This window comes from Cucurbita pepo, chromosome 4 (genome assembly GCF_057944985.1).
Source record: "Cucurbita pepo subsp. pepo isolate OVF chromosome 4, ASM5794498v1, whole genome shotgun sequence".
NCBI classification, from domain to species: domain Eukaryota; kingdom Viridiplantae; phylum Streptophyta; class Magnoliopsida; order Cucurbitales; family Cucurbitaceae; genus Cucurbita; species Cucurbita pepo.
The window spans coordinates 8777804-8797161 of NC_141801.1; the positions used below are offsets into that span (position 1 = coordinate 8777804).

The 19358-nt window shown below is 36.9% G+C and overlaps 3 protein-coding genes across 5 annotated transcripts in view; 1 reads left to right on the forward strand and 2 right to left on the reverse strand.

Moving 5' to 3' along the window:
- Window positions 1-6665, reverse strand: part of LOC111793081 (exportin-4 protein) — a 32434-nt gene extending 25769 nt beyond the window's left edge. Inside the window, exons 1-5 of one of the 2 annotated variants that reach the window (XM_023674801.2) lie at window positions 6307-6665; window positions 5380-5467; window positions 4346-4454; window positions 1439-1537; window positions 142-184 (exon numbers count right to left, since the gene is read on the reverse strand). In XM_023674801.2, coding sequence (XP_023530569.2) covers window positions 142-184; window positions 1439-1537; window positions 4346-4454; window positions 5380-5467; window positions 6307-6399 — 432 coding nt within the window. In that variant the 5' untranslated portion in view covers window positions 6400-6665. Of the gene's footprint in view, window positions 1-141; window positions 185-1438; window positions 1538-4345; window positions 4455-5379; window positions 5525-6306 lie in introns of both variants that reach the window. The other variant, XM_087123448.1, reaches the window with a different exon arrangement.
- Window positions 6666-8256: 1591 nt separating this feature from the next.
- On the forward strand, window positions 8257-12053 carry LOC111793535 (uncharacterized). The gene is made up of 3 exons (XM_023675461.2): window positions 8257-8601; window positions 8917-10699; window positions 11492-12053. The coding sequence occupies exons 2-3, from the start codon at window positions 9131-9133 to the stop codon at window positions 11867-11869; spliced, it is 1947 nt and encodes a 648-aa protein (XP_023531229.2). The 5' UTR covers window positions 8257-8601; window positions 8917-9130; the 3' UTR covers window positions 11870-12053.
- A 671-nt stretch (window positions 12054-12724) lies between these two features.
- On the reverse strand, window positions 12725-17526 carry LOC111793263 (protein PHR1-LIKE 1). Of its 2 annotated transcripts, none has more exons than XM_023675066.2 (8): window positions 16900-17526; window positions 16067-16567; window positions 14954-15146; window positions 14801-14877; window positions 14684-14723; window positions 14394-14451; window positions 13609-13678; window positions 12725-13299 (listed from the first exon to the last, which is right to left on the reverse strand). In XM_023675066.2, the coding sequence occupies exons 2-8, from the start codon at window positions 16544-16546 to the stop codon at window positions 12982-12984; spliced, it is 1236 nt and encodes a 411-aa protein (XP_023530834.2). In that variant the 5' UTR covers window positions 16547-16567; window positions 16900-17526; the 3' UTR covers window positions 12725-12981. The 2 variants fall into 2 exon arrangements, with proteins under 2 accessions (XP_023530834.2, XP_023530833.2); XM_023675065.2 differs by having other exon boundaries at window positions 16067-16669.
- Between the last annotated feature and the right edge of the window lie 1832 nt (window positions 17527-19358).

Genomic DNA, 19358 nt, shown 5'->3' on the forward strand with positions numbered 1-19358 from the left:
TTGTTCAAAAAATTATTACACAACTAATATGGAACTTTGATGAATACAGCACATATTTAATAAAAAAATAAAATATCCAACGCTGAGCCATAAAAAAAGATAAAGAATAAAATATTTACAAGATTAACACGGACATTATACCTGAATGAAGAAAGACTCTTTCTCAGAGGCTTCAAAATCGAGCCTACACATTAATATCTCAACATTAGTGATGATTTGAATCACTTCACTTGAAAACTTGAACTTCTCGGAGAGTACCAAGTTGGCTGCATCTCCAAGTTTCTTTAAAATAGTAGAATAATAATTTTTAAAAAAATAAAACACAAAATTATCATTGGTGGATGAAAAGGAACAAAATGTTCTAGAGGTACGAACTCCTATATGGTATGGAAGGGGAGGAAAAAACATAGGAAGGAATAATTCTAAAAATGGGGGTCCAATTCAAAAAAGGGAATAAAAAAGCATCATGTCAAGTCTTGCAGCTAATAGAGAAAAAGTTGGCTAGTGGGCATCAGTTAGATGTTAGAACTCTGCTAAGCTCAATTCACTATGTATCCCTGTACTTTGAAGGTCCATAATGTACTTTCAAGGCCTTGTTATGGAGAAGGTGCAGAAATGTCTAGGTTCAAAAAGAAAGTCTCAAGAATGGGTAGATGATTGACCCTTTTTCCAACAAACGATCGCATCAAAAGGAACGCAGAAGGGAAATGAGATACCGCCAGAAGGCATGAGTACAAAGAGAATTCTCATAAGGTCAAGATCTATTTCAGCAAAAGTGGAAGAGTTGATGAAGGCTTATTCACGCATGTGGTGGTACGCAGGGGAGGAAAGGCAATCTCCAAGCCAAGAAAAATACAAAAACCTCTTCCAGTTGCAGAGTTGAAGATTCTATTGCTTCTTTCTATCCAAAGAAGCCAAAATGAAGCCCTCACTAGTTGCAGCCACAAAATCTTCTTTTACTTGATGAAAGGAAGTCCCTCCAGCAAACATAAAGTAAGATGGAAACATCATAAAGGATTGCCACCCAGAAGAGACAAGAAGATGGGCAGCTGGGAAGCAAAGAAGCAAGAGCAGAAGAGATGACCTTGGGATTCCATGTTGCTACAACCAATGATGCACCAGCTTCATCCTTGCAAATCAAGAGATAAAGGATGGCAATCCGTAAGTTTTCGGTCTAGACTAGCATTATTCATGAATGGCCGACTGTTTGTTGCAAATATGGGTCTTTTAAAGTGAAGAGTAAGATATGAGTCAGTGCTATTATTGCAACATGTTGAGTTCTTTGGAAGGAATCATAGGATCTCATTTGTATTATGATACAATAATGCATCTAGTTGTGTTTAGGTCGTGCCATATGGTTAATTGCATTCTATTAAACGGCATGTCCAAGAAATGTGAATCCAAATTTTGTAGGAAACAGAAATATGAGAAAACTTACCAGCCTCTTTTCATCAATTGAGAAGCCACAGCAGAAACCTTTGCTTGAACATATCGCTCTGGTGAGCTTGCATGTTGCATAACATAGCACAGACAAAAACTGCATGTTGAATGCAACATATTTACCCCCAAAATGGTTGATTAAAAGAAGATAAAAGGAATTTCTTATAACTCATGCACAAAATCAAATAGTTGGATGAATTTTTAGGGACAAAACATGAACCCATTGTTTATATATATATATATATATATATAAGAAATGAAACTTTTCATTGAAAAAATTAAAAGAGATTAATGCCCAAAAGATATTGAGTTGAAAAGAACAAGAGATAAAAGAAACCAAGAAACAATTACAAGCGAACAATAAAAGCATGTCAAATAAAACAAATATCTTGAAATGAAAAAATCAACAAAAGGTTTGGAGATAGAGTGACAAGGAATCAACCCAAAGGAAAAGCTCTGATACCAAATGATAAGGAATTAACCCAAGAGAAAGATACCAAATGTAAGGAATCAACTCAAGAGAAAGCTCTGATACCAAATGATAAGGAATCAACCCAAGGAAAGCTCTAATACCAAATTATAAGGAATCACTACAAGAGAAGTAAGATTTAGATTATCTTATTGATCAAATATCTCAAGACAAGAACACTTGTTTGAGATTCGAATCACTCCACAAGCAAGATCGAACATATCAAGCTTGAATGATTCTAAACATGCAACCTAAACTACATATAATTGCAAATAAACTTGGCCCTTGACTAAGAAAAGATAAGAACACCTAGTCCTAATGATAAATAATCATTCCAAGGGAAAGTAAAATTCAAATTACCTTGTTGATCAAATATCTCAAGGCAAAAACACCTCATTGAGATTTAAATCACTCCACAAGCAAGATCGATCATGTCAAGCTTGAATGATTCTAAACATGCAAACTAAACTACATAGAATTGCAAAGAAACTTAGCCCTTGGCTAAAGGAAAGCACAAATGCTCCTTTTACAACATTTCCCAAGTCTCTTTTACAAAGATAACATACATGGCTTTATATAGCTTCAAAATGAAAACTCTTAACCTTCCCTGGGGCATTTCAAGAGTTGTAACCTTCATACTTTATGACCATAATTAGCCACTATGTAAATGTAACCTTACAATAAATAAAAACTTAAAGTACAATAAAGAAACACCATCACTCTAAATTATCATTCACCCAAGAACAAATGAGGTTTGTGGCATGAATTGCAACATCTTGTGATAATTTGAACAACATTTTCTTCACATCTTCCTTGAAGTTTATGTGCATGATTGATGCATTGGTTCTATCAGAGAGCACCAAGATGAAGTCTTTAAACACGATGATTCGAAACAATCAGACCATGGGAAAAGCTTGTCTTTAAAAATTCTCTAGTTTCTCTCCATCCATAAATCTAATAATAAAGCTTTGATCCCAAGCTAATGAATGAAGGACCAATAATAAATTAGAAACATTTTTCTTCAAGACATTTGAAAACACCCACTCCACGTTGAATATGGAAAAGAACTTGAACCAACAATTCATCGAACAAACATATCCAAAGAAAATGTTTTCATCTCCAGCTTCAAGCCATTGCAATTTACTTTTCTGGATCAAGCTTCTTTCCTCAATCATCTTGCCACAAAATCTCCATTTATCATAAAAAGAAAGGCAGGTGGAGGAGGAACTCCTTGATCATCTCCCTATTACATTATGTCTGGCACACTAAAAACCAAACACCTCATAGAAATATCTAGATTTGAATGGAATAAAATATTGGCATTCCAATAAAACAATTGTAGGATAGATAGCCTTCCTATATAGGAGAAAGGTGCAATATATAAAAGGAAATGATCATAACGAGAATAATATAATATCATTACATATGTACAACCAACACTCCACCTCAAGCTGATTTAAATATATTTTCCATGGTCAGCTTGCCAATCATTCTATCGAATTGTACTTTTGTTAATCCTTTAGTCAACACATCATCAGTTTGTTCTATACTAAGCTGATTTAAATATATTTTCCAGGGACCTTCCGCAGATACCCACATTCTATCACACCCATTGACACATTTTGAGTCCTTTTTAGCCCAGAAAAAGGAGTTTCCAGTATATCACAGCTTCCTTGGTTTCCTTTTGAAGGGATTCCCACTTTTTTTTTTTTTTTTTTCTTTTAATTTTATGATAGTGAAGTATCCAAATCAGCTTACATGCAACTCAACTTATCTCACGGGACAACTATTTTATCCATAAATCTTAATAACCTAGGGAGACGGTCACAATAAGGTTTAAGCTCATTCATCCATAATTGACTCAACGCCAACCTGAGGTGGTTGACTCCCACCTTTTTTTGGTCAAATGATGACAGCTCATGATAGCCCCGCCAAATTTCATTAGCGGGTTGATTCCACAAACTCCTCTCAAATTCAACGAACATTGAGAAGGATTTTAAGCCCCACAAAGGACATCCTCAAATATACAAATGGAGACTCTTCAAACAAACTGACAAAATGAGCATCCTACCTTTTACTGAGCAAGTTCCTTCCCAAATCTTTGAACACAAATTAAAATCTAAAAGTCCATCTTCATCATTCAATTTAACTAGAAATCCAACTGAGAAACGACCATTTCAAAAACTAGTCAAAACCAACAAACTCAGCTCATTCTCCTCCTCTTCCTTCAATAGCTCAATATTTTGCTCTTAAATCCCACACCTCCCAACTGTTCTGCATTTATCTACCACCAAGTACCCCAAAATATTGCCAAAATAGCACAAGTAAATTAACAAATCCTTTTACCCTTCTTGTGGACCTAACATTTTTACAAACATATTGCACTACGGAAACAAGCAGTGGAAGAGTATATTAATTCATAAAAGTAAAAATGACCTAATTAAAGTTCTCTTGACATCAGCAGTAAGAAAGCTCCACTCTCTAATAGCAGCATCTCTAATTGCAGCAGCAGCCTGAAATCGTGCATTAGCCACCTGAGAATTTTCTGGATAAAACATGAACGGCATAAATCAGCACAAAAACCAGAAAGGTCATTTTTCACACCATAACAAGAAAGGTTTTTGAATCTATAATTTCTCATAGTGCTTTGATGAACATGCAAAGACACAAAAAGAAATAAAATAGAGGGAGGGAGGGAGATCATAAAAAGAGCAAACATACAAACATGGTCAAGTCAAATATACTTTTTTATGCAAAACCAGAATTGAAAAAATATCCTTTAAAGAAAGGATTCTTTTTGTTGATAAATAATAATAATCACCACTATAATTTACTTGGAAAGTTGATTGCATCTCTAATACTCCAAATGTGTACTTGATAAACCAAGAGGTGCTCGTATATAATAGTTCATTAATTAATCCTTCCAACTGGAAGGGACCACCAGATATTGCATAACTCACTGCCAGGAAGCTACCAAATTTTATACATTAGACTCTAACTTATTTTCCGAAACTAACCATTATAGAAGATAGTTTATAAACACCAATTCTAAAATATTTCATATCTATCCCTTCTCTATGCAGCAGCAAGATGCTATCTTCAAAATACTAGGTGGTCAAAAGTTTCAAACGGAATCTTGAATTCTAGCCTAGTGCTATCAGGTATTTGCCAGCTTTTTGAGATTATGGTGCCTATTGTATTCATGGTAATACGGGTTCTTTTTGGTAAAATTAGAGATCTTTTGGCCAAGGGTTTGGGAAGCCTAGGTTTGTATAACCTTGAGTTAACGAAGCTCAGTCTGTGTTTTAATCGTGTAGAAGAATAGAATAAATTTCTCAAAACTTGTATTTTTTTTAGCCCTATACACTAAGTTTGATTTGTAAAATTTAGCGTAAAAGTTTAGTAGTTCATAGGATTGGAAAACCTTTGGATTTATAGTAATTCAAAAATTCTTCAGCAAATCAACTTACCAAGAATGAATTGGCATGTTTGATATGGATGAGGCGATTGCCGAAGTGATAGAATAGTTGCCTCAGCTGCAGATGGATTGATGTGCATCTAAGAGAAAATATGCATGAAAATTGTGTTCCCAAGATAATGTATTGTGTAAACATTCTAACAAAAAAAAAAAAAAACTTAGAGAATAGCGATAGTGTGGCCATTAATGCATGGTCACAAGGAACATTATAAGTATCACTTTGGAACAAATATAAAATCAAACCAGGTTAAGTCAGTTCAGGACTAAAAAGTGCAGCAAAAGCTTTTCAGAATGATCGACCCTTCTGAAAGGATCATAAGCTTTCACGCACAAGATTCAAATTATATGAAAATTTCCTACTGGCTATCAAAGGAATTAAAGACTCAATTTTGGCTAAGAACTGTTAAAACAGAGCTACAGTAGCCTGATGCATATTCATAGAGACATCAAAAGCACCGTTTTGGAATTTATAGAATAGCAAACAGGTTAAAGCAATTGAAAAGCCCATAATAAGCTTTTCTGAAACCATCAAAAGTTTTCAAGACATTCATTTAAACAGTAAGGAAATTTCTATGTTACAACCAAAATAATTCAATACTATTTTGGCTAAATAACCGTTGATTCAGCAATGTTAACATATGGAATAATACCAATATTGATCAGATACAAAGAAGTGCAGTTTTTCCTCATTCACCCAGCTATGATTGAATCTAGAATTCATATAAACCAAACCATCAACGCTAGGGCAGGTGGGTTAACTTCAAAAGGTTTTAACTTCCCTTTACAGTTACAAGAGGTTTCATCTAATCAAATCTTCTACGAATAGTCAAATGGTTATAAAATCCCTCTTTTATTCATTCATTACCCAAATCTAATCATTTTCGGAGCTACCAAAGACAGTAGTCAGAATGAGTAGAACCTGAATGGAACTGCAGGCAAGCTCAATGGCTTGCATAGTGGCCTGAAGTTGACCCAAGGTTGGCGGCCCATTGACATCTGGAAAACCTTGCATCTTCTACAGTGGATTCAATACCGAAGGACCTCTGGTTAGAGGTCCGGATTAAAGTTTTCTTGTGATACTCAGTGAATTCGGAGAAATGATTGTTCAAAGACAGAAGAACGGATTGAAGAGAGAAACGGCGGCCGAGAAAAGTTGAGATTAATAGCGAAATCTCTTTGAATTTGACTCAAAGATTGAAAGAGATTGGCAGTACAAGAACATGTGAAGAAGCGACGTGTGGGGTTTTAGGAGAACACGGCAAATTATTTGGTTTTTGAGAAAGATCTGCACAAGATTTAAATACAATTTGGTGATTAAATCATTGCTTCAAATATTCCGTAAAATATATTTAATTCCCCATAAATTATTTAAAATACCATAAATAATTTTTTATTTTTTTCCTTTCATTTACATTTATGGTAAAAAGTAAGAAAATAAATAAACTTCCTCGATCTGACCCTACAACTAATCCATTCCACTTATTGAACGTCATATGGTCAATCTACGACTCTTAGATATCAAAGATGGGCAGTCTCGTAGTTCTTACGGGTGGAGTCGATGGGTGGTTGGTTCTTGGATTTTCCTTCCTTTTGTTTCATTTCGCTCAAAGAGTTGAAGGATCTCGTGCGTAAAGTTATTTGCAAGGTCAATGTGATCTTCTTCCCCGTTGATCCTAGATCAATTTCACGAGTTTAAGAAGAAATAATGAGCTCATCAAAAGACTTTGTACCCGTTGGCACGTCATAAAAATACCTCTTTTTACATGTTCTCCTTGATTTGAGAGCGAGCTCACTTTTTTTTATAGAAACATTGTAACAGTTCAAGCCCACCGCTAACAGAAAAGGGTTGATTGGGGGGTCCCGCATCGATTGGAGAAGGGAACGAGTGTCAGGGAGTACGCTCGGCTTTGAAGGGGGTGAATTGTGAGATCCCACATCAATTGGGGAGGAGACGAAACATTTTTTTATAAGAGTGTGGAAATCTCTCCCCAGTAGACGCGTTTTAAAACCGTGATGCTAACAGTGATACGTAATGGGTCAAAGCAAACAATATATACTAACAGTGGGGTTGAGCAATTACAAACATCCTTGCATTGTATAAAAGGGACATCCAACAAGAGACACGACATAGAATAGAACATTTTCTATTGTGGTCTCCAATTAGTTGATCTTAGTATGTTTGTTGCAACTGAATTTCGTATAGTGACACCCTTTGGTTTACCACTCCTCGAGCAAGGAGCAAAAGAACATAAATCGAACCCGATATCATTAATAGCCTTCACTCGTTATCTCATCATCTTCCCGACATTTCTAATTTATTTCTATTAAGATACTCGAGATCCCACGTCTCTTGACAAAATCCAAAATATACATACTCGAGTCAATCATAGATGAGAACCCAGAAAACTCTCGTGGAAATGCTTATGCTTTACGTTACGAAACTAAGAAATTTATGTCAACCGAGATTATGGGCACTGCACATGGGCAATCACTGTTTGAAAGAGCAATCTATTCCTTCTCTCGATAATCAACATAGCTAAATCATGCTACCGAGGCCTTGAGATGGTCGTATAAAAGAAAACGAGAGTGCCAGTTTCTAATTCAAACAAACCTATCTATCAATAAAATAGTTTTTTTAATAGAAATATATTTAAAAATAAGTGGCAAAAATAGAATAATTTGAAACAAATTTGAAAACTACCATAATTTCTAGATCTACATTTTATTTTATTTTATTTAATGAAAAATCATAATCAAACAAAGGTCATGAAATTAAAATATGAATATAAAATTAGGTAATTGAGAGAATAAATAAATAAATAAATAAATAAATAAATAATAAAAATATAAGAAGAGGCAACGACATGAGTCCGGCCACCGCTAATTGAACCTAATCATCGGTGGAAGTAAGACTCGTTTACGATGATGGCGGATTGAGGAAAGGATTATCATCATAATCACAATCATTCGAACTCCCATTTCTCACAAACCCCTCTTCTCTTTTAATTCCAATTCTCGAAGCTCACCCACTTTCGCTCTTCGCGTGATCTTCCTCTTCTAATTGGCGCCACGATCCTTTCTCTCTTTGTTTGATTCCATCGCCCCCAATCCCGTCCTCATAAACAGCGGGGGATTCTTTCTCTTTTTCAAGTCTTGGAGCGACGCCAAGGACTTGATACAAACCCGCCATTCAACCCCTGCGAGGTGTTTCCAGGTACTAATTGCTTTCTTGTTTCGTGTATCTTTTTGGGGGGCGACGGGGCGGGGGGATTGGTTTTTTCTCTAGGGATACGTTTGGTTGTGGAGATAGTAGAATCTGTGTCTGGTTTAGTTGTGCTTTTGATTCTGTGGAAGGTGGTGAAAAATGGGGGAAATTAAATGTGTTGATGTTGTTTTTGAGTGGAGATTTTGATTTTCTTGCTTATGGGTACTTCGAAATTTGGCAATGTGGGTTTTGGGGTTGAGAGAATGGTTTTGAATTTTGGAAAGCTGTTTTTCCCTTTCAATTATTGATGTTGTTACTTTACAGATTTTACTCGACTGCTTCACCATGCTGTAATGGAGCTTCACACCAGGATGTTTAAGTTTATGTGCACTTTAATATTTGAGCTCTTAGAATCGTGGAGATTCTATGGCTATGAATGACTTCCCCTGTGAATTAAATAGGACTATGGATTGTGAAAAAGGCATACTTGTAAGGCTTTTAGCATAAAATTGGATAGTAATCTTGAGAAGGAAAACGAATGGAGGACTTTTCTAAATATGCCCATAGTCCTGCTCATTTAGCAGTTGCACGTAGGGACTACGTTGCTCTGAGATTCATTATCTCCACACTACCACGACTGGCCAAGGCAGGTGAGGTCAATACTGAAGCGGAATCCGTCGCAGCAGAGCTACAAGCTGATGCTGTGTCTGCTGTTATTGATCGGCGTGATGTCCCAGGACGTGAGACTCCTCTTCACCTTGCAGTACGTCTTTGCGACCCAATTTCTGCTGATATTTTGATGGCAGCTGGAGCAGATTGGAGTCTTCAGAATGAGTATGGTTGGAGTGCTCTTCAAGAGGCAGTTTGCAATAGAGATGATTCAATAGCTATGATTATTGCACGGCACTATCAGCCTCTAGCTTGGGCAAAGTGGTGTCGTAGGCTTCCGCGTATTGTTGCCTCTGCTGCTCGTATGCGTGATTTTTATATGGAAATGACTTTTCATTTTGAGAGCTCTGTAATTCCATTTATTGGCCGAATTGCTCCATCAGATACATACAGGATTTGGAAGCGTGGTTCCAATCTCCGTGCAGATATGACCCTTGCTGGTTTTGATGGTTTTCGAATTCAACGTTCTGACCAGACGTTTCTCTTTCTTGGAGAGGGCTACTCTTCTGATGATAACGTCGTTACGTTACCACCTGGCTCTTTGATTGTTCTTACCCACAAAGAGAAGGAAATTACAAATGCTTTGGAAGGAGCTGGTGCACAACCAACTGATGCAGAAGTTGCTCATGAAGTGGATTTAATGTCAAGGACAAATATGTATAGACCAGGCATTGATGTAACCCAAGCTGAGTTGGTTCCTCATGTAAATTGGCGACGACAAGAAAGGATTGAGGTGGTTGGAAATTGGAAAGCAAAAATATACGACATGCTTCATGTAACGGTGAGTGTGAAATCAAGGCGAGTTCCTGGTGCTATGACTGATGAAGAGCTATTTGCTGCAGAAGATGAAGATAGATTAGCCCGTGACGAATATGATGACGTATTAACAGTTGAGGAGAGAAAGCAATTGGATTCAGCACTTCTTATGGGGAACTCCGATACCCATCTCGAGTATGAGGAACAAGGGGTTATTGACAGTCAGGAAAATGGATCAGTGGGTTCCTGTGACAATTTTGAATCCAATGGTATTGTTAAGGAGAAGAAGAGTTGGTTTGGTTGGAACAAGAAAAATTCAAGGAGTAACAGTGTTGAGCTAGATGATTCGAAGATGAAGAAATTCTCAAAGTCGGCCCCAGAAGGTAGCAATCATAAAGTCGTCGAGCCTCCAAATTCTTCTGAAGATATGGGGGATAAGACCAAGAAGGGAAAAGATAAGAGTAGTAAGAAAAAGAAGAAGAAAGGAGCCACTAGTGAGTTAAAAAATGAGAGTGAATACAAAAAGAATTTGAGGCCAGTCTTATGGTTAACACAAGATTTCCCTTTGAAAACTGATGAGCTCCTGCCTTTGCTTGACATCCTTGCTAACAAGGTGAAGGCTATTAGGAGATTAAGGGAACTTTTGACTACCAAGTTGCCTATTGGCACCTTTCCTGTGAAGGTAATCCTATTAACTAGACGCTTATCTGATTTTCCTAATACTAACTTGTTCTTATGTTCCTCTTTGCTTAGTGAACTCTTACATTGGTGCTATTTATTTCGTTTCTTCAACTATGTTACATCGGCTAATTTTCATATCCTGTTCAATTGGACTAGTTGTTATTTGTTTCTTTTAGTTAAAAAACGCGGAAGATCATATGATATAGCTTTTTTCTTTTATTATCCTCTCTCTTTCCCTTTGGAAACGAGAGGTTACAAACGACGAAAAAGAACAATGAGCGAAATATAGCCTCAATTGTTTCACATAGAGAGAAATATACCGCCAACAGATCGAAACCTCATACTTTTGGGAAAAGGTGTTGTTTGAAAGCATTCAATGGGGGTGTTTTGATAGCCAAATGAAAAGGAAAAAACAAAGCATGGTTCATCATTCTGTTGTTTGTTTTGTATTGCACGTCTGTGTGCAGTGTGGCTTTTTGTTCGACTACTGGGTCGGAAAGGAATGAAAGGATTTTGAGGAACAGTATGAGGTTTTGAAGATGTTTGGTAAAGATTCTTATTCTTATCGTTGGTAAAAAAAATGTTATCATTTGTATTCTAGATGGAAAGATCTGTAATTTTTGGAGTATGTGATCTGTTTATCTCTCTTATCTTTAATTTGCAAAGAGGGGTCAACAGAAGCCTGAATTCGAAACTGAGGACAAAACAAATATTAATTAGATTTATGTATATCTTGGTTGATTCAATCCAGTGCATTTGATTTTTAAATGATGAGATTATTTTTGGCATTCAGGTCGCCATCCCTATTGTCCCGACAATCAGGGTGCTCGTTACTTTCACGAAGTTTGAAGAGCTTCAGCCAGCGGAAGAGTTTGCAACACCTCCTTCCAGTCCAGACCATTTCCCGGATGCTAAAGTTAAGGAATCAGACGGGTCTTCTTCATCATGGATCACGTGGATGAGAGGAAGTCGTGGTGCGCAATCAAGTGATGGCGACGGTCATAAGGACGAAGCCGATCCCTTCCATATACCCCCAGACTATACATGGGTTGATGCGAACGAGAAGCGACGGCGGATGAAGGCAAAGAAAGTCAAGAGTAAAAAGCATCGAAAACATGCCGCGGCTGCCAAAGGTGGAAGTACGGCAACTCAGGTGTGTGAGGATATGTAAGAATAATTACATTACAATTGCAGTATTCTGATTGAGTTTCTTAAGCAATATGATGGCACAAATGCTGTTTATATGCATCTGAACATATTATTCCTTCTTTCAATTCAATATGTAGTGTATGCTGAAAACTTGCAATGTTTTGTCAAGTTTTCTTGATTAAGGTTGCTGCCCTCGTTTCTTTCTACCTTTCATCATCTTCCTTCTGTTCATACATTTACACTTTAATGTCTACTCGAATAGGGTACCCTTCCAAAATTGACTACATTCCCCCCCGTAGGAAATGGTGTTTTCATTGTGACTACATTGTTTCCTCGGTCATCTAAGCACTTATTATAATGGCTCAAGTCCTCAGCGAGCATATATTGTTCTTTTGGGCTTTCTCTTCTGGACTTTCTCTCAAAGTTTTAAAACGTGTCAATTAGGGAGAGGTTTCCACGCCCTTATAAGTTATGTTTTGTCTCCCCTCCAACTGATGTGGGATCTCACACTTAGCCTGTCCCGGATCAAATGGGTATGGAGGAAATAAACAACAGGTTTGAACCAAGTCGATGTCGGTTTGGTTTCAAGGTAGGGTCAAATCCGATCCAAACCGAACTTCACAAAAAGGGGTTATTCATTAAGATTGGATGTGAATCTCATTCCTTGGAGTTCTTTTCGACCCATCAACCAAAAAAACCATAGTGGTTCGTTCGTGGGACAATTGTTTGGTGGTAATCTCTTGCAAGACCGAAGGGTTTGGGAGTTATTCTTGTTGTTCTTGCCATGCATTGTCATTTGATCTAATAGCGTTTTGAAAGGATTATAAAAGAAAGTAGGACTCGTGAGTGAAAGTTAAGTCTTAAATATTGCTTCAAGTTAAGTCTTAAAATATTGCTTCTAAGAAAGAAGCAATGCCATTAGATTATTGCATAAAATGGAGAGTTTTAGCCAATCATCTTATACACAATTTGTTGGAAGAGCTTCCAAGTTCAATTGGCAAATGGCTTCCTTAACAAAGCAAGAAGCCAATTGTTTTCAATTGCACTGCAAAGGATTGGAAATACCCTCTCGTAGTCTCCTTAAGCTTTTACAGCGCCATCATTGAACATCTATCTCGACTCCTCGACACACTGCTATAAACCTGTTGCATCTGATTTGGATCGTTTTGCGTCTGGGGAAGAGATATCATCACTTGATAGTATTGCTTCGCTTTCGTGTGCCTTTTGTTTCCTACTTGCAGCAGACAAACCATCTTCATCAGCATTGTCCGTGCTCGTACCAGCTGCCACACGACCTTGTTCTGAATTTTCGGGTTGGTCGTCAGCAAGGGGCATATTCTCTAGGATTGATGAGGAGGTCTTCAGCTTGGTTTCCATCTTTCTTTGTTGCTCGAACATCTCCCGTAGATACTTACCTTGTTCTTCGATCCGTAGCTGCAAATTCCTTTGAATCTGTATTAAGTCATAGAGATGGTCATCTCTAAGTCATTTATTATTTTGATTCGCCTTCATTGACCACTAGGTTAACGTATAATAGTTGAATATAGAATAGTTATGGCGCTCATATAGATAAATAGTGTTGTCGTTCTTATCATCTATCGAAAGAGGGCGAAGAAATGAGTTAATGTGACCAAATTATCAGCCATATCAAGCTAGTACAAGGCTAAAGCATAGTTCCACAATCCATGAAAATTTAGCTCAAGCTACTCTTTTATTTGATAAAAATATAAAGGAACCTTCAGAAACAAACAAAATACACACCTCAAGTTGTTCATGGAGCCGCTTCTGGACATCCATTTGCAGACGCAAGGCTTCAGTTATCCCCATGCTCCTATTTTTTTGATCGATGTAAAGAACAAAAAAAGTTCAACACTAAGCCCACCCTAAAAAATATGAATGTGATAAGTTTCTCAAAATGCAGATATTGATCTCTTTGAGCTTTTCTTTTTGGGCTTCCCCTCAAGGTTTTAAAACGCGTTTGTCGGGGAGAGTTTTCCACACCCTTACAAGGAATGCTCTGTTCCCCTCTCCAACCAACATGCGATCTCACAATCCACCACCCTTGGGGCCCAATGTCCTCGCTGGTACACAGCCCAGTAACTAGCTCTGATACCATCTGTAACAGCTCAAGCCTACCGCTAGCAAATATTGCTGTCTTTGGGTTTTCCCTTCTAGGATTCCCCTCAAGGTTTTAAAATGCGTCTGTCAGGGAGAGGTTTCCACACCCTTACAAGGAATGCTTTGTTCCCCTCTCCAACCAACATGTGATCTCACAATCCACCATTTTTGGAGGCCCAGTGTCCTCGCTGGCACACAGCCCAGTAATTGGCTCTGATACCATCTATAACAGCCCAAGCCTACTGCTAGCAAATATTGCCGTCTTTGGGTTTTCTCTTAAGTTTCCACACCCTTATAAGAAATGTTTCGTTCCCCTCTCCAACTAACGTGGATCACACAAAATGTTTCAAATTTATGATTTAACTCCTCTCTCCCAAAGTCAAAGACACCCACACATAGGCAAAATATTAAGGCAAAAGACAACTTACGTTTTCAAGTCAAGAGATTTCATTTCCTCAATACGATTCAATTTTTTCCCCGAAGATCCTGAACAGAAAAATTAATTCAGCCACCTCTCATACTGTTTTTTCATGGAAAGCCATCAGAAAAGGGGATAAAAATAGATTCAAAAGAGGTGCCAAAAGATAGCAAATGGCAGTAAGACTAAAGCTAAACCTTGATATTGACATGGTGCCAAAAGATAGTAATGATGTTCCAGATGATGATAAACAAAGTAACAAAGTAAACACAAAAGCATAAGGGGAACAGTCACCGCTACCTTCTGATGACTCCGGTTTATATCTGGCGGTTCTATATTTCTGGCATTTGAATGAAAATAAATACATTATAAATAAGCATGCCAAGTGAAATCAAGAATGGAAAAATTGCAGAGTACCTGTAGGTGGCTCTTCACATGATAAATGGTGAGACCTTCAACATTCATGAGCTTTAAAACACCCTTAGGAGTGGCATCTGTTAAAGAGAAGTAATTGCAGCTTTTCAGGCATTCTAAAACAACAGTAAGAACATATTAGACAAATTAATATACTTTCGCCGCCGCCAAGTTTATCGACAGCTTCTACAAATGACTCGTGAAGCTCCGGTGTCCATCGCATCCGAGGTCGGGTTGATGACATTGAGAGAGAATTAGAAACAGAATGAAACTCTGCCGTAGGTGCAGAGTCAACTTGATTCGTTTGGTTCTGTGGAGCATGGAAATGAGCTGATGATGATTTTAGCACCTGCATCTCAAAAAGTTCAATTATTCTAGCATCCATAACTACAGTGGTTCTGTACTTTAACTAGAGACCAAGTTTGTCTAAGACACTTCGATGACTTGATAGAACTATACATCAGATTTTCACCTCTTACGACTCTTAATTCAATTCTTTTAAAGTCATTCATCATTTTCTCCATTTAAGAATATCCGCCCCTCTTCCATTATGTCTCAAAGAATGACCCGAACCAATTTAGTTTATTTTCATTGATACAGAATCAGCCCAAGAAAAAGCTTTGATACCAAATGATAAGGAATCACGACAAGGGAAGTAAGATTCAGACTACCTTATTGATCGAATATCTCAAGTCAATAACACTTGTTTGAGATTCGAATCACTCCACATGTTAGATCAATCATGTCTAGTTTGAATGATTCTACATGCAACCTAAACTATATAGAATTGCAAAGAAGCACAAATGCTCGTTTTTCTACATTTTCCAAGTCTACTTTACAAAGATAACATACACGGCTTTTTATAGTCTCAAAATGAAAACCCTTAACCTTCCATGAGGCATTCCAAGCGTTGTAACTTTCATACTTCATGACTATTGTTAGCCACTATGTATATTTTATGGCCATAATTAGCTACTATGTAAATAAGCCTTAAAATACATTAAAAAAAAAAACACCATAACTCTATTGAAGCCTTTGTTGCATAAATGAAGCTTGATTTAACGTGACGTTAATATTGCATGACTGAGATGCCTTAGTTCATATGAATCTGAACTATCCCGAAGTCATTTTGACTAACTTATTTTCCCTCTCTTTCTTTTTGAAGAAATTCACTATGTTGAGCAAACACACCCACAAAGTGCAATGCAATTCAGAGGAGGACAATTGAGCACAAAAAGATCTTAATGTTTCATGAAAGAATGAACTAACCTCTACTTTAGCATCTCCAGCGTTAGCATCAGAAAAAATCTCACTCCAATTTGGCTCCATGGCATCATCAACAGAAATGAACTGATCAGCCCAATCAGGCCAATCATTCCTCTTCGCTCGGTCATCCGACATTAGTACACCGGCGAAGCTTTGCGCTTCAACGTTCTGGTCAGCAGCATTCTCAGAAAAATCAAGCAAATCCTGAAGAGCATCAGTACTCCAAGATGAACTGTTTTCATTCAAGTCATTAGTAACCATTGTGGACTGTTCTTCTGAATGGGAAGAACCATGAAGAAGCAACAAAGATCCATCATCATCAGACCGAGAAACGAACGACGAAAACTGGACATTTCTCTCTCGAGACAACGGTTGCATCAATGGAAAATCGTTTCGAAATCCAGAGGAAGATGAAAACAAATGTCCAACAGTGCCACTGTTAGAAACTAATGGAGGAACCTGCCTGGGAATTGGATGTCTCATGGCTTCACTTTCTGGGGAAACCTGAAAAGAAACAGGCAATTTGGGATACTTCTCTTCAAATGGCTTCGGAAGAACTTGATACGATGATGACATAACTTTGGAAGCAACCCTCTTCCAATCACTCTGTAGTATACAAAAACATATCCAAATCACAATATTACAGAGTTCATACAGTCATAGAAAGCTCGTTCAATATCTCCAGAATTCAAAACAAAGATACAAAGAACACAAAACAAATAGAAAACTAATAGAAAACGAAATCAACCAACAAAATTTCAGCCCAGAGTTTGAATGAACAAGAAGAACAGTCCCAAATCACAAAACCATAAAAGGGGCAAACCAGAATCACTTACCCCAGAGCTCGAAACAGTCCCAAATCGCAAGAACTCTTAGAAATCGAAACGGAAATCCGATGCGAAGAGGCAATAGGGTTCCGATGCACCCGATGGCTTTGTCGTTTTGACGTCAACGAAATTACCGACGAACTCTTCTCTCAGAAAGAAACGTATAGAACTGTCTCTCTCTCTGTTGATCACTAGCATGATGAACAATTCACAAATCCAATTTCGACCGTCTGATCTTCTCCAGGTGTTGATTCAACACAGGCGATTCCTCGAGCAACGTCCCGATGCACAGAAATGATTGGGCAAAACGAATTTCCAAAAATGAAAATCGGCCAATGATACACTTCAAGTTGGCGTAATTCGATTGAACGGCCACAAATTAAAAAAATGGGAAGTGGGTGTCAGTCTTTTCTCTCTCTATTCGAACAAATTTGCATGAATTCTTGAAATCGAATGCCCTAACATTCTCCACTGGCGCTTTCAGTTTCCCTTTTGCTCAATTGGGTCATTGTGAATGTGGGCTGTGATACAGATAACACAAAGCCACAATTAGTTCACAATGTCCTCTGTGCTCTCTAAACGGACCTCTTCTTCTTTCCAGGGTGATGAACACATCTTCGGTCGGCCATTACCGTTCTTACTCTCTTTTTGGAAAAAAAATTCCGCTTTTAATATGAACTTCTCATGTTATTACATTTTTTTGCTTCCATTTATTAATTTCACCAAATGGATCTTACTTAAATATTGCAATTTCCAACTCTTTATTCAATATTTCCTAATTTACCAATAAACATTACCATAACTTCATGAATTTATTTTTTATTAGTACATAAATTAATCATTGAATAAATGGGTCCAAACTCGAAAATTTTACGATTTTATAATTTATTTAAAGCATATGAAAGTTTTTTTTTATGACTCGAGTGTGGTATAAATGACACGTACTGATATGTGTAAATCACTACAAGGGGGTAAGATTTGGATTACCTTGTTGATCGAATATCTCAAGGCAAGAACATTGTTTGAGATTTGAATCACTCCACAAGCAAGATTGATCATGTCTAGCTTGAATGATTCTTGTTGATCAAATATCTCAATGCAAAAATACTTGTTTAAGATTCGAATTACTCCACAAGCAAGATTGATCGAGCTTGAATGATTCTACATGCAACCTAAACTATATAGAATTGCAAAGAAACTTAGTCATGGGCTAAAAAAAGCACAAATGCTCTTTTCACTATATTTTTCAAGTCTACTCACACGTACATAATTTATAATGTCTTAACATAAAGTAAATAAAATGTCTTAAAATACATTCATGAAATACAATAACTCTAAATTACTCTAAATTGAAATATCTTTTGATAATTTCAACAACATTTTCTTCGCATCTTCATTGAAATATATTGTATGATTGATGTTTCTTGGTTCATATCACGTAGCTTGTGGCCTATCTACGTGTCCTTTCGAGTATGTTATGATATATTATGTTATGGACGTATGTGATGCATGTACTTCCAACATGTATGTTATGATACTATATTTATCTTACATTTATAGGCAATAACATAAATATAAAATAGAGAACATAAATAACATAACATAAACGTTGAGGAAAATAAAATAAACGTCTAGGAAAATTCTAGAGTACATAAATGTAAGATACGAAAAATAAAACAGAGACAACGACTAAGATTCATGGTCGTAAGCACTCCTTCTCATTGTGACTGTCACGTGCCCTTACTTTTACTTACCCTCCTTTTGAAGTTGGATAGTTATGTTCTTGTGCATACAAAAAGGTTCCATAATTCTTGGAAATACGGTTCACAGATAACACAACTCAATCGATGCATACAATATCTATTCCTTATAAAAATAAACATGGTCATCCACTATTAAACCCTTGATCGCTGATTGGATCTATTGACTATTGATTGAGTTGGTGCCCAAACCGAGGGTGTTGCTTATTGGCTCGTCATCAGCACGGTAAGTAAAGCTAAACATAACATACATACAATTCATACTCATCCAAAAAGCTCTTCCGAAGTCTTTAACATGCATTTTCTAACAACACAATCATTTTTTTATCCATAATATTCGGGTTATATCAATAAAAAACGCTAATATAATAATTGTCTCTACATCGTGTAGACCCTCATCAGAATTTATTTGAAACAGATGATTTAAAATGAATTAGATATTAAAATTCAAAGCATTAATTAATATAAGTTTGCATGTGCATGTGTAAAATAATGTTTATCGAAAGAAATTCAACCAAAGATTATTTGATATAACTAACTTTAATCGAAATAAAATCCACAAACAAGCTCATCTGTGAGATAATATCCATCAATTTACAGAGCACAGATCACAGTAACCCAAGCTCATCTGTGAGATAATATCCATCAATTTACATAGCACACATCACAATAACCCATCCTTCATTTTAATACAGAGGAAAACATTTA